At 35.2% G+C, this 13,921-nt stretch overlaps 2 protein-coding genes across 3 annotated transcripts in view; one reads left to right on the forward strand and one right to left on the reverse strand.

Annotated features, from left to right (window-relative positions):
- spz6 (Spaetzle domain-containing protein 6) overlaps nt 1-12,559 on the forward strand; it is a 33,319-nt gene extending 20,760 nt beyond the window's left edge. The window contains exons 5-10 of the mRNA XM_073090170.1: nt 864-971; nt 9,640-9,757; nt 10,609-10,742; nt 11,301-11,412; nt 11,838-11,927; nt 12,339-12,559. Of these exons, the coding sequence (XP_072946271.1) occupies nt 864-971; nt 9,640-9,757; nt 10,609-10,742; nt 11,301-11,412; nt 11,838-11,927; nt 12,339-12,437 (661 nt within the window). The 3' untranslated portion in view covers nt 12,438-12,559. The remainder of the gene's footprint in view (nt 1-863; nt 972-9,639; nt 9,758-10,608; nt 10,743-11,300; nt 11,413-11,837; nt 11,928-12,338) is intronic.
- Nucleotides 2,079-8,902, reverse strand: LOC140755002 (nicotinamide riboside kinase 2). Of its 2 annotated transcripts, XM_073090169.1 has the most exons (5): nt 8,746-8,902; nt 8,616-8,675; nt 6,829-6,965; nt 5,950-6,229; nt 5,239-5,377 (listed from the first exon to the last, which is right to left on the reverse strand). In XM_073090169.1, exons 1-4 carry the CDS (start codon nt 8,792-8,794, stop codon nt 6,101-6,103), a joined length of 375 nt encoding a protein of 124 aa, XP_072946270.1. In that variant the 5' UTR covers nt 8,795-8,902; the 3' UTR covers nt 5,239-5,377; nt 5,950-6,100. The 2 variants fall into 2 exon arrangements, with proteins under 2 accessions (XP_072946268.1, XP_072946270.1); XM_073090167.1 differs by lacking the exons at nt 6,829-6,965; nt 8,616-8,675; nt 8,746-8,902 and adding exons at nt 2,079-3,155; nt 4,287-4,413 and having other exon boundaries at nt 4,838-5,377; nt 5,950-6,091.
- Nucleotides 12,560-13,921: the final 1,362 nt, after the last annotated feature.

The following is a 13,921-nucleotide window of genomic DNA, read 5'->3' on the forward strand; positions in this document are numbered from 1 at the left end:
CTGTTCATATATTGTGAGTAACCAATACGTTTTACAGTGATAGCCTAGTGGTTAAAAAACTCGGCCTCTCGATCGAGGGGTCCGAGGTTCAAATCCCAGGCACGCACCTATTATTTTTCAAAGTTATGTGTATATTAGAAATTAATTATCACTTGCTAAACGGTGAAGGAAAACATCTTGAGGAAACCTGCATACCTGAGAGATTTATAAAAAAATATCTCAAAGGTATTTGAAGTCTACCAATACGCACTTGGCCAGCGCGGTGGACTATGTCCTAATCCTTCTCATTCTGAGAGGAGACCCGTGCACAGCAGTGGGACAGTAATGGGCTGTTTGATGATTACGATGAATTCACGAAGGGTATTAGTCTAAAATCAAAGGTGGGTGAGCGATAATTAATCCATCCAAGTTTTAATCAACAATAATTTGTAATCAACTTAAAAGAATTAAATTTAACGTGACATCGACAACAGTCAAAACTTAAAATGTTTTATACATTTTTAACATAATATAATAATACATATATACATACATATATATATATATATATATATATATATATATATATATATATATATATATATATATATATATAATTATAATACATAAAATAAAAACAGGAGCGCGAAACACAGTTGTTATAAGCCCGGATTTTATTGTACCCTAAGTCGATTGTTTACTAATGAAACTATGAGCAATCTACCGATTGAAAAATTACCCCCTCTAAGAATTTCGGACGCAAAAAGTAGTTTTCCAAATGGTAAAGTAGTTTTACAAATGTATTCATGTTGGCCATCTTTATTATAAGCTAATACACAAAAGATTTTACCAAATTAAAAATAAAAAAACATCATTATTTATAGAATTGAGGAGAGATCCAAGCGTTCTGTGGAATCTGAGGACTTACCAATGGAGCACCGCGGACTGGAGGCTCCGCGCGAGAGCAGGAAGTTCTGCGACGGCGGCGGCGTGTGAGTATCTTTATATATATATTTCTTATGTGCGTGTGTATGTCACTGAACTCCTCCTAAACGACTGGACTGATTATGATGAAATTTGTTGTGTGTGTTCAAGGGGACTTGAGAATGGTTTAGATTCACAATTTAGTCCGTGGGAAAAGGTTTTTTTAATTATTTTTTTATTGGTAAGTAGTTGTTGATTTTGGAATGTTTCACATTGGATTCGACAGACTTCGCTACCATCGCAGTTTCAAATATTCTATATATTTCTCAAACCCGTAAGTGATTGTTCACCCTTAACATTCTTTTTATTTATATGGCAACACGTTTGCCGGGTCAGCTAGTATACTTTATTTTCTTAAAATTAACAGTAATTTAAAAACATGGCTGTTTCCAAGATTTAATAGACTTCGGTTAAAAATAGACTCTGTTTTCTTTAACATCAAAATTAAATATCTTGATTCGAAAGAGTACAGGGTGCTTGGAAAATTAAACATGCGTTTTAACTTTGCGGAAATCATTTTTTTGGAAAGATAATTGAGTGAATTGTATTTGTTTAGCGTAAAAAATGATCACCACTTATTTGCCACTCTAATCACTAGTACGCTAAATCAAAATTATAATGTTTAAAGATTACAAAATTGTTAATAAAACACAATAAGTGATAACTAGCATTTATTGGTGTTTTGCTATCAGACATATCAACGAACATACTTGCGCGTACACAAATTATACAACGTATAAATAATTAGAAACTGGTCGAGAACCCTGTGCGAAGAACCCACAATAGAAAAAATACTCATTTTAGTACAATTCTGTTAAAATTATGATATGTTTTTTATTTCTCTATAATAGGCATGATGACAAATTTTCCAAACCCCTTATAATTTAGGTATAGTCCGCACCAAACTACTAGTCCACTCTGAAGTTGTTGCGAGGAGGTTTAGTCATACAATTTGCTATGGCGACGCGATTCATTTCTATATTCAGAGCGGACTAGCAGTTTTACGCGGACTATATAACTGATTCCAAAAATGTGTTATTTTGGTAATAAATACAGTATTAACAAAAATAATAGGATTTTTATATTTTTTTTTAAAGCGCGTGAACGCTCGCGGGTGTCATGGCGTCCGATAGTGACGTCACACTATATTCCATACAAAAGTAAAGCAATTTAGTTAGTTATTTAATTAAGGCACACCAAAAAATGACGTCATCCCCGATTAGCATTTCAGACAAGATGGCCGACTGCAGTATTTTATACTTTTATTTTATTAAAAATATAACAAAACTTCTTTTGTAAAGTTGGTCATTTTTGACAATCCTTTCAATATACTTTTTTTACTTATTTTAAATCATATATTCTTTCATTTTTTTAATACTGTCATCATGCCTATTCTGATATTGTTATAAACTTATTAAATTTAAAACTTGTGCCCATTTTAGCATAACATAATTTTAAAATTTAAGTTAAATTACTTCGCCATACAAACAACATAACAATCTCACATTTTTATATATAGACAAGTATTCACTACAAAGTTTAACAAAATATAAAAATAGCGACATTTGAACACTATTCAGGTACCAATGAATTGTATTTTATAATTTTATATTTATAAAGCGTATCCGAATTATTCATTTGGTGTTATTCAAAATGTTATTCAATATAAATGATTCATGAACACTCAATATTCTTCAGAATTTTATAGTATGTATAATATTTTTATAAAGAATTTATTTTTATTATTAGATTTATATAAAATTATTTGTTACAAAAATCATTATTAAAATTTTAAACATCAATAGAAGGCAATATTTTAACAAATTTTACTTTTAAAAGCCTTTTATCTATTAAATTTATTATCTATTTATAAACAGGTCAGTATATTTTTCTTTTTTCTTTTCAACGAATTGTCTTTTGTAATTAGCTGTAATATTATCGAGCTAATGTCATTAATTTCAAAAAATAAAAATAAGATTATGGTCGAATATCGGCTACTAAGCGAAAATTATTTTTAATGCCAACAATTCAATGCTACCCGAATCGACAATGAATTTCACTAACAATGTTGACTAAATGTATATTAATTACTTAATAATTTCTCCGCCTTTGGACACTATGTCAGCTAATACTATTTCGAGAGCGTTCGGCTGCATACCGTCTAATATGGTCACCCTTTTGTCTTTCTCGATCTGAAATAGTAAAATTACTCTTATATATAAAATTCTCTTGTCACAATCTTAGTTACCGTACTCCTTCGAAACGGCTTTACCGATTTTCACCAAATTTTATATGCATATTCAGTAGGTCTGAGAATCGGTAACTATATTTTTCACACCCCTAAATGATAAGGGTTGTTCACCCTTAACTTTTTTTTTATTTATATGGCAACACAATGTTTGCCGGGTCAGCTAGTTACTATCTATAATATTCTATTTACTAGCTGTGCCCCGCGGTTTCAGCCGCGCTAAAAAGAAATAACGAGGGTAAAACCGCGGGGCACAGCTAATTCTAAAATATAAGTAGGCTAAGTTACTCCTTATTACATCAGCTATCTGCCAATAAAAGCCCCGTCAAAATCGATCCAGCCATTTCAGAGATTAGCCAGAACAAACAGACAGACAGGCAGACAAAAATTGAAAAAAATGTTATTTTGGTGTATGTACCGTATATATTCATATGCATGTAGTAAAAAGCGGTTTTTTTCAATATTAAAAACAGACACTCCAATATTATTTATATGTATAGATTAGCGCACCGTTAAGCTAACGCGGAGTTAATTAGTAATAGCAGTGTTAAGCGCTGCTTTGTTCTGGTTTGAAGGGTGTGGTAAGAGAGACAGATTTTTTTTATAATATAGGAGTAGCCGACGAGCATGCAGTCCACGTGATGGTAAGTTGCTACTGCCGCCCATGGACATCTGCAATCAACCCCAGATTGGAATAGATATTCCAACCTGAGGTCGGCCAAAGACGCGCCGCTACCCCTGAAGACTAAGCTGGAACGCCTCGGTAAAGTATGTCTTCCTTACCACACCCTTCAAGCCAGAACACAGCAGCACTTAACACTGCCGTTATGAGACAGAAATAAGTGTGACGGTGGTGCCGCCGGAGTCGAACCACATAGGGTTCTACCACTTTCAATAGGTGTTTTCCGAGGCGTTGCAGCTTAATCCTCAGGGATAACGATGCATCTGTGACCGACCTCAGAAATATCTAATCCTATCTGGGTTTGATTACAGATGTCCATGAGCAGTCACTTACCATCATGGTACATGCTCGTCTGCTACTCCTATATTTTAAAAAAATAATAATATTAGCTACCTCTGCTCTATATTTGAGGTGTTCAGGCCAAACACAGCGGTCGAAATATCCCTCGATATCAGGTGGGTCGTACAGGCGATAACAACGCCGGGCCGCACAGTCTTCATATGACAACACAAAGTAGTACCTGAAATATTACAATAATAATACTTATACAAGTTATGCAGAATAAAAGAATAAAATATATTCCATTGCTATTCGTTGCGATATCAAAATTATTCATATTGGTTGATTATGCTCTTAAATATGAAGCTATATTAGTCCTCGGAAGTGACAAACTGACAATGCACCTGTCATCAATTTCTACTTGATGGTAAGTGACAACTTCTGCTAATGGATTTCTGTAACCAACCCCAGATAGCATTAGACTACCTGAGTAGATTACCGATGCCTTTAAAAACCTCTGAGAACCAAGTTGAAATACCTGATATAAGTAGCCCTTATGTAAGAATCAAACCATAAACTGTTCTTTAAGCTACTAGTACTATATCTGCTAAATAATAAATCAAATCATGATTAATCATAGTGAATAAGAACTGTGTGAAACTCACCTTAAATTACAAATCTCTAAAATTGGCTTAAAGTTCATAACGGTAAAACCTTCAATGATTAGGAACTTTTTATTCTTCACTTCATACTTCCCTGGTACTCGCTCCACATTTGACGTATGAGACTTATCCGTTCCTTGAATAGTATCCATTATGTCTTTATACATCAAATCCATATCCAAAGACGAGAGTATGTCATAGTTATTATGGTCTAAATCCACACATCGTATATGGTGAGGACTATCATCCGGATAGAAGTACTTATCTTGATGGAAAACGTATATCGGTACTAAAGAATCTTTTAGTTTGTTCGCTAAAGTAGTTTTTCCCCCACAAGTGACCCCGGAAACACCTATAATAATCCAATCATCGCCCACCCTGGGCATGATACGACTGAGAAGGTTCCCCAGCTTGACGTTTATAAATAAGGGTAGATGTGAATAAGGGTGAAGGTCATCAGCCCTCCGATGAAGAACAACCCCCAAAGGGCGCACCCGAGTAACACCCACTGAGGGTCTGGAATGTATTTGTAGATTGGAAGATCTGAAATTGGAAAAATGAAATTGGTTTAAATTTGATTTCGCTGAATTTATTTTGAGTATTTATCAATTTTTTTTTTTTTTTAATACTTGAAGCACTTCATATAGAAACTATACATATCATGTAAGGCAATTTTTGCTTGGAATGCCTATGAAATTAAATTAAAGCGCTACACTTATGAGTTGAAAGTGCCATGAATAAAAATGAATTTACAAAAAAACATTATAATGTTATTTTTCATATAATGGCAGCAGCAAACTAATGTGCCTCAGAGACTGCGGTATTTTTCTCTTAACAAATTTCTCACGAAAGCTGTTAAAAGCTGCTGTGTTCTGGTTTGTAGTTTGTGGTACACTTAACCAAGTACATAACATACTTAATCAAGGGGTTCCAAGTTACAACTTAGGACAACGCATCTGTGACCAATCACAGGTAGGGTTCTCAATCTTATCTGGGATTGTTTGTAGACCACGAGCGGCAATAAAGACTCACCATCAGATGAACTTTATGCTCAATCACCAAAATGAAACACAACTAAATAAATACACAATTTTAGCATAAAATAGTATCCTCACCTTCGTCAATAAACGGATATGAGTTGACCCAAACGAAGAGAAGCAAGAACAGTACCGCCGAGCTCACCAGAATCAATTTACCAAGCACCGCATCGCCTATGTCCATATATGTCCATTACCTAACCACCCAATTAGTACTATCACTATCACATTAACTACAGAAGTACTGGTTTTCAAAGTCCTTGAAACTCTCCTCGGGAAACAGGATGGATTTATCCTCGTCAGTTTTTATTTCTATCTTGTCGGCTAAGGGTTTGCCTTTGATGGCTCTTTCAATGATCTGTAACAAAGAAAAGGTGTTAAATAAATTTTCACACACATTATTTTCCCATTTTGTTGGGCATTGGTTTGCTCTCAGAGTATATCAGGACCTATGTCAATGCATTGGCAAAGTGAAAATCGAAGACCTCACATACTTTTTCACATTAAAATTAGTGTATTAACCTTGAACCTCTGATTGATGAGTTTGTAACCATTAAGCTATTGTTATTTTTAAATAAATACTAAAGGTAAATGGTTCTCGTAACACCACCACACCTACTTCAACACTGTTGTGATCTAGTTTGAAATGTGATAAATAAGTAAAGTTATGAATGTTTCAGAAATAGCTATATCACCTAGATATTTCTGCCTCATAATTAGTAAGGTTAAGCGCTGCTGTGTTCTGGTTTGAAGGGTGTGGTAAGGGAGACATACTTTTCCGACACGTTCCAGCTTAGTCCTCAGGGGAACGGCGCATCTGTGGCTGACCTCAGGTAGAAATATCAAAACCTATCCGGGGTTGATTACAGATTTCCATGGGCGGCAGAACCCACTTACCATCAGGCGGACTGATTTTGCACATCTGCTACTTCAGTAATATAATAAAGCGATCCTTACTTTGGTTGCAACAGTAGAATCCGCAGTTGGTTTTGACAGAGCCAACAGTTTCTTAATATTCTCCTGTGTTACCTCTTCCTGAGATTTACTTGTTTGCTTGACTATCTTCTTGTTCTTACGCTTTTGACTTATGAAGCCTGAAACATAAAACATATGAATTTAAACTGCATACCTAGTTACAATGGTCTATAATGGAGTATTTTAAGGACAATCAACATCAACCCTAGACAAGAATACAATTTGAAGTTGATTATGTAAGTAGTTGTACCAGTATTCATGGGCCTATATATTCTGTCTCATAATAGTTTCATAAACTAAGGAATTATTATTAAAACAATAAATCCAATTGCATATAAAATTGCCAAATAACGAGATGTACATAAATAGTAACACAAAAAAGAATTATCCTCCACAGTTGAGGAAAACATATAGCATCAAAACCATTAATCTAAAAAAAAGCTGCAGCTGAATGCTTAATAATTTATAACAATGAGCAATAACATGTCATGTTTCTTTATTAGTTAGCATGTATACATTAAATAGTGTTTGTTAGTATGAAGTAGCTGTTTGTGGCCCCCCCAGACACCCCCCAGATAGGATTAGATATTCCTACCTGAGGTCGGCCACAGATGCGCCGCTACCCCTGAGGACTAAGCTGGAACACCTCAGAAAAGTATGTCTCCCTTCAAACCAGAACACAGCAGCATTTAACACTGCTGTTATGAGGCAAAAATAGGTGAGGCGGTGGTGCCGCCGGAGTCGAACCACAAGGCGTTCCACCACCTCCAAGTGTACATTCCACAAGGATCTAATATATCATGAATTAGAGATCCAAATATGAAAATTGTAGCAATAATATCATATTTGCTAAAATGTTAAAACTAAAACAAAAGTTTAAACCTTAATGAGATCCCTTATGTGAATTTCCTTAATAACATATCCAAAAATTAAGAGTCATTTACTTCTACACATAGCACATAGAGCTTGTCAGACAAGTGTCATGGTAGACAACAAGTATACACAATGTGTATAAACATATTCATATTTACCATAACACAGCTGCATAGACACAAGATCTTGTCAAAATATTGTATAAAAACTAGAATCTTGTTATGACTAATATGACCTACCCAATGATAACAAAATGAACTGAAAACTATTGCAACCACACTTTATATTATTTTCATAAATAAAGTGTTCTTTTTCAAGTAATATAAGTGTGTTCTTCAAGTAATAAAGTCTGAGACAATGGTTCTTTCAACTATAAAAGACTTTTACACAATTTTATGTTTTATGAAAACTCTAGATTAATATTTTATACTGTCACAAATCAATTTGTTATGAGGAAGCAATTTTATATTAGATAACAGTTAATAACCAAATATTTAATTTAATTTATCACATATTATTATTACATCACTTAAAACAAATAAGGCACGAGGTAAATATGTACAATATTACTTAATACTTTTCCTACGCAATATAATTCGATGTTATCTATACTCTTAAATCTTTATAACTCGAGTTTTTATTTGTTAACATAAGATTAATTAATAATTATCAGCCAACATACCAACAATAATAAAAGGTAATAGAATATTGAAATAACCTAACGTCCAACCTACCTGCTTACCACATCACTCACTGATAATATACATGCAATTTATACTATGATTAGAGCCATAAAAACACACGAGTGTGTCGCGATGACATCGCTACTATGGTGAAGTCGATATGAACGCTTTCTGTTGTAATGACGCAATCTACAACAAATTCACAATACAAACCTTGACCCGACGGATCTTGGTACGGGCGACGTCTCGCTCTACGCTTGTTCTTTATGTTTTCTGGAAGTAACAACCCTTAATTAGTCACTTATAAACTCGAGTAAAAACGTCGTTAAAATACGAAATTCACCTTCGGGATCGACGAGTTCGAGCGCCTGTCTCACTAGCGCAGAAGACATTTTAATTTAATAACATTAATAGACACATTTATTGCGGCTTTCACTGGAATTCTAACCTAAAACTGTATACTAAAGTGCGCCGTGCGCGAGATGCGACATGCGTCATGCGTGACACTTGACATTCGACATAAAATCGTTTCTGTCAAACATGTCAATTGTACGTTTCGTTTCTGTTACTTTGCATTATTTTAAAGTTTTTAAATATCATGTAGTATTTTTTAATATATTGTTGTTACAAATTATTATAATACACCAAAGTTTATATTATGTGGAAATTTAATATATTGTATTTCGATTCTGTAGAATTTTATACGCCACTGTATGTCGTAGGTCCACGACAAAATCCGACATTTGGTCAATAGCCCGGAGAGTCGCATAAAGCATAGGTAATCACAGTATTGAAGGGTTTAGTCAAATGGAAATAATATTTCAATTTGCTTGCAATTTTTCGGTGTTGAATTTATTTGAATAATTTAAAATGATGTAGGGTGGGGTTTTATCATTTTTTAGGTATTGTGAGTACCGCATTGCCACTAATTTTATTTATACTGTCTGTTATATAAGTAATTACTTTAATATTGCAAGAAAAGTACTTCACAAGTATATTTCTTAAGGTAGAATATATCTATAGTCACCTCATAACAATTTTATAGATGTAATATAATATGTAATTGGTGACCCGAGTGGCGAACGGTCGCCATACCGGTCCGACAAGCAATGCATCCGTTTCGTGAATTGCCTACATGGTTTAGTCTGCGTCAAACTACTAGTCCGCTCTGAAATAATTGCGCGCATGTGTAGTCAGAGAGCCAATGAGGTCGAACACATTCATGGTCATTCCCCAGTTTCTGCATGCTGTACCGCGCCATCAACGGCGACAGCGCGGGCCCCGAGCGGCGCGAGGACCCCGGCCCCGCGCACGCCGCCGCGCCGCACGCGCCGCACACACAACATCGCTACGAGGTCAGTGGACACTACCCACTGTTTTTAACTACCCATTTTTTTTAATAGTATAGGAGTAGCAGAAGAGCATGCGGTCCACCTGATGGTAAGTGGCTACTGCTGCCATTCACATTCATAATTAACACTAAATAGGATATTCCTGAGGTCGGCCACAAATCCACCGCTGCCCCTGAGAACTAAGCTGGAACGCCTTAGATAAGTATGATTCCACACCCTCCAAACCAGAACACAGAAGCGCTTAACATTGCTGTTATGAGGCAGAAATAGCTTCGGTGGTGGTGCCGCCGGGTTCTACCACCTTCAATGTTACAGTTTAATATTACTATCGAATGCTTTACTTAACTGACGAGCTTAAAGAATAAGGGGTCGTTCAAGTATTATGTAAGCGCTTTTAGGAGGGCGGGGGGTCTTTGCTTTGCTTATTTTGGATGACATGGGGGGTCTAATTTAATGTTACTGTACCTACCAAAGTAATGACAATAACTGTTTAATGTAGTTTTATTTTATAGTTCTTCGTTTTTATCAGACAAATTATCGAAACTGCAGGCATATCACGTGATGGCAAGAAATTATTGTTGATTACGGACATTTTCAATTTGCTTGATGCTTTAAATCTCATGAGATGATACACACAATTAGCATAAGAATTGAACAAGTTTCCTTTTCGAAAAATAGCAATTGAAGACATAGTACACAAATAGCATTGAAGACCATCTACACAAATCCTACTTCGTATAGTTTTATAAAGTTTTGTTTGCATTAGCAGCCATACAAATGGCATTTAAGTTAACTATTTCATCCTTGAAGATTTGTTTTATAATATACGAGTATTTCCTCTTATGTCCTCTCAGGGTCCACCGACACCGTGCCCAGCACGCGTGGAGTACGCCACACCAGTGTTCGCGCGGAACTATCAGGGCGTGTGGCGCTACGTCGTACAGATTCCCTACGAAGGGTACTTCACGCAGACCCTAGAAGTCACCAGGTTCGTACAAATTACTACTAAAGACCGGTTCTAGAATGCGGATTCGCCCTCTACGCGGCGATTTGTGGTCCTCTGTCCTCTTGCGGTGCCTCTCAAACTAGTGAAGCTTCAGCTGACTAAATCTAATAGAAAAAAATCCGCAAATATAGGGGCATTTTTAGAGGACAATAAAATGTTCAAATACGTATGTTTTTTCGACCTATTCGTAAAAGGAATTCGTAAAAAAATCCCATTAACAAACCCATGGCTCATCATCATCATCAACCCATTACTGTCCCACTGCTGGGCACGGGTCTCCTCTCAGAATGAGAAAGATTAGGCCATAGTCCACCGCGCTGGCCAAGTGCGTATTGGTAGACTTCACATACCTTTAAGATTTTCTATAAATCTCTCAGGTATGCAGGTTTCCTCACGATGTTTTCCTTCACCGTTTAAGCAAGTGATAATTAATTTCTCCCATAGCTAGCTAATTTAACCCATAGCTATGCCCATTTATTAGTATTATATATAAAAACATATTTAGAAAGGATTCTGTATAGACTATTACCCATGTGGCAGATGTATGCAGTCGCGCTGCCACTACCTGGAGGGCGGCTGCCTGAGCTCGCCGCGCTGGGCCTCGCTGCTCGTGGCGGAGCTGCACTACCCGCCGCCACACACCACGCCGCAGGTAACACACACACTTTAAATTACTACTCGAATTGTTGCTCTTACACCACTTAAACATCAAAACTCGTCACCATAATTAAGCTTATAGGAAGCCTTAGGGGATCGACACACTATTTTTTAACCGACTTCATGTCTCATTAATATACTGCTACTTTCTAGTATTTTTTAAATTAGGCCTCGGTAAAAATACAAGTAACTACACTGAATTGAAATAGGGCTCTAATCCTATTTGTTTTATTATAACGAGTGCAATCCACGGGCAGCAGTAATTTCATAAAAATATGTTGTCATGTTTTTTTTTATCAATAATAAATGTCATGAGTATTACCGAAAGTAAAATAAGACAAAAATTGTAATATACTCATCTGAATAAAATCCCAATATATTTTGGATGCAAGTATAGTATTGTATTCATTTGTATTGCAGCAAGAGTATCAACAGTACCCACAACGTGAAGAGAGCAGCTCGGAGAAGCCGCCGCACTGCGATGGGCACGACGAACTCGGTTGCTTCCAGGTTACAATCCACTTTATTTATCAATTTATGATCAAATTATTTACACTATCAGTAAATTTAGATATAACTTAAAAGTAAAACATCGAAAAGTGGTAAAACCAATGTGGTTCAATTAGGGAGATACAACCACGTGTTTCTAACGTGAAGAGTTCTTCGTTCTGATGGAAGTGTATGGATACTGACTGAATTACATATGACATTACTATTTCAAGAGTGACAATGCCAAAGTGATAATCTTTGATCGGCTTCAGATAGAATCCCTGTTCTATATGCAGTTACAGATTTCCATAGGTGGCAGTGACCACTTACCATGGTGGACTGCAAACTTGTACGCTGAAATCTTATAAAAAGTGATCTACAATCTTATAAAAATTGAATCAGAATGGGTTGACAATGTTATGTGGTTTGCAGGTGCGCCTGTACTACGACTGGTTCCTAGTGCCGGGCTCGTGCAAGTGCTGGCGCCCGGACTACTTCGCGCGCTACGTCAGGAGACACAACGAACTCTAGAATACAATACAATACACAATACACAATGTCTTAGTGTATACTACGCTATGTTACTCTATCCCATATTATGGCAATCCAAAATATTTTAACATCACCCCAAAAAATATTGAATTATAGTAAAAAAATTAAAAAAAAACATTAAAAACTCTGTTAGACTTTGTACTCAATTAAAATTTACGCTAAGTATACAAGAATAAAAAATACTCACATTTTGCATTAAGTGAAATCATTTAGCACAAATATGTTAAATTTTAATATGTTTTATGTGTCTATAGAGTCTAAATTTTTCTTAGCACTTTGTTAAGAGCCATTGAAACAATATTAAAATTGAAAATAGATGATCATATTTATTGGAATCTTATATCGAATTTACTTAAAATTTTCATTTAAAATTTTGATGAAATGGCTCTTAACGATACATTTATTTTCCATTTTAAGTATAATTTAAGAAATATTATTATGTTAATATCTATAATACTTAGTGACCGACCAAAACTGGTTATTTAACCGAAATCAAACCTTCTATTTCTGTCTTATTTTCGGCTACAACCAAAACTTTTGTTAAGACTTATGAAAATGTACGCGATTCTCTTGAATTTGGAGATTTACAGACTTCTTGAACCACTTAGGCAAGTTACTTCTATTAACTTATGTTTTTGTATTCAGTGGATGTACCTTCTTGGCCAAAAGTTGTCTAAAACAGTAAAAGTTGTCTAAAGAAGCACAATTTCGTTCGGTCACTAAAGTAACTTGTAAATAAATATTTACCATTTATATAGCTAATGCTTTTACACTAAATATATGTTATATTGGAAGTAAATAAGAAGTATTAAAGGAGAAATATGTAAAAATAAATAAATATTTATTGTAGGGTTAAGATGACGTTGGTGCTAACACGTTGTGACGCTGAGACTGTATCTAAAAGAGTATTCTATTTAATCTCAGGAGCATTCATAAATTAGATATAAAAAAAAGGAATGAGAAAACCCACAAAATTAAAGATATAATAATTACCTCGATTTATCTCTTTGAAAAGAACCATATCACATGTTTCCATTTTTTTGCATATGCTCAAATGGGAAGTAAATTCAGAGATATTTCGAAATAAATATGACATGGTGTTCTTATAAAAATCCAAGAAGATAATCTGTGGAATTAGATAGAAACTTTAAAAACTTAAAACAAACTTAGAAAACCTTAGAAATACTTAATTTATGGATGCTCCCTTATTATATTAAGGCTTATTGAATAAAGGCTGGTTATGATGGTAGAGCTGAAGCGAAAAAGCGAAAAGTGTGTTAAGCATGAGGCAATATTTCTGCCTAATAACAGCAGAGCGCTGCTGTTATTAGGTTTGAAGGGTGTGGTAAGGGAGACACACTTTTCAGAGCATTTCAGCTTAGTCTTCAAGGGTAGCGGCGTATCTGTGACCGACCTCAGGTAGGAAACTAATCTTATCTTAGGTTGATTACACATGTCCATGG

This window comes from Epargyreus clarus, unplaced genomic scaffold (genome assembly GCF_041222505.1).
Source record: "Epargyreus clarus isolate Ecla_fem2 unplaced genomic scaffold, WU_Ecla_fem_2.2 ptg000032l, whole genome shotgun sequence".
Taxonomy (NCBI): domain Eukaryota; kingdom Metazoa; phylum Arthropoda; class Insecta; order Lepidoptera; family Hesperiidae; genus Epargyreus; species Epargyreus clarus.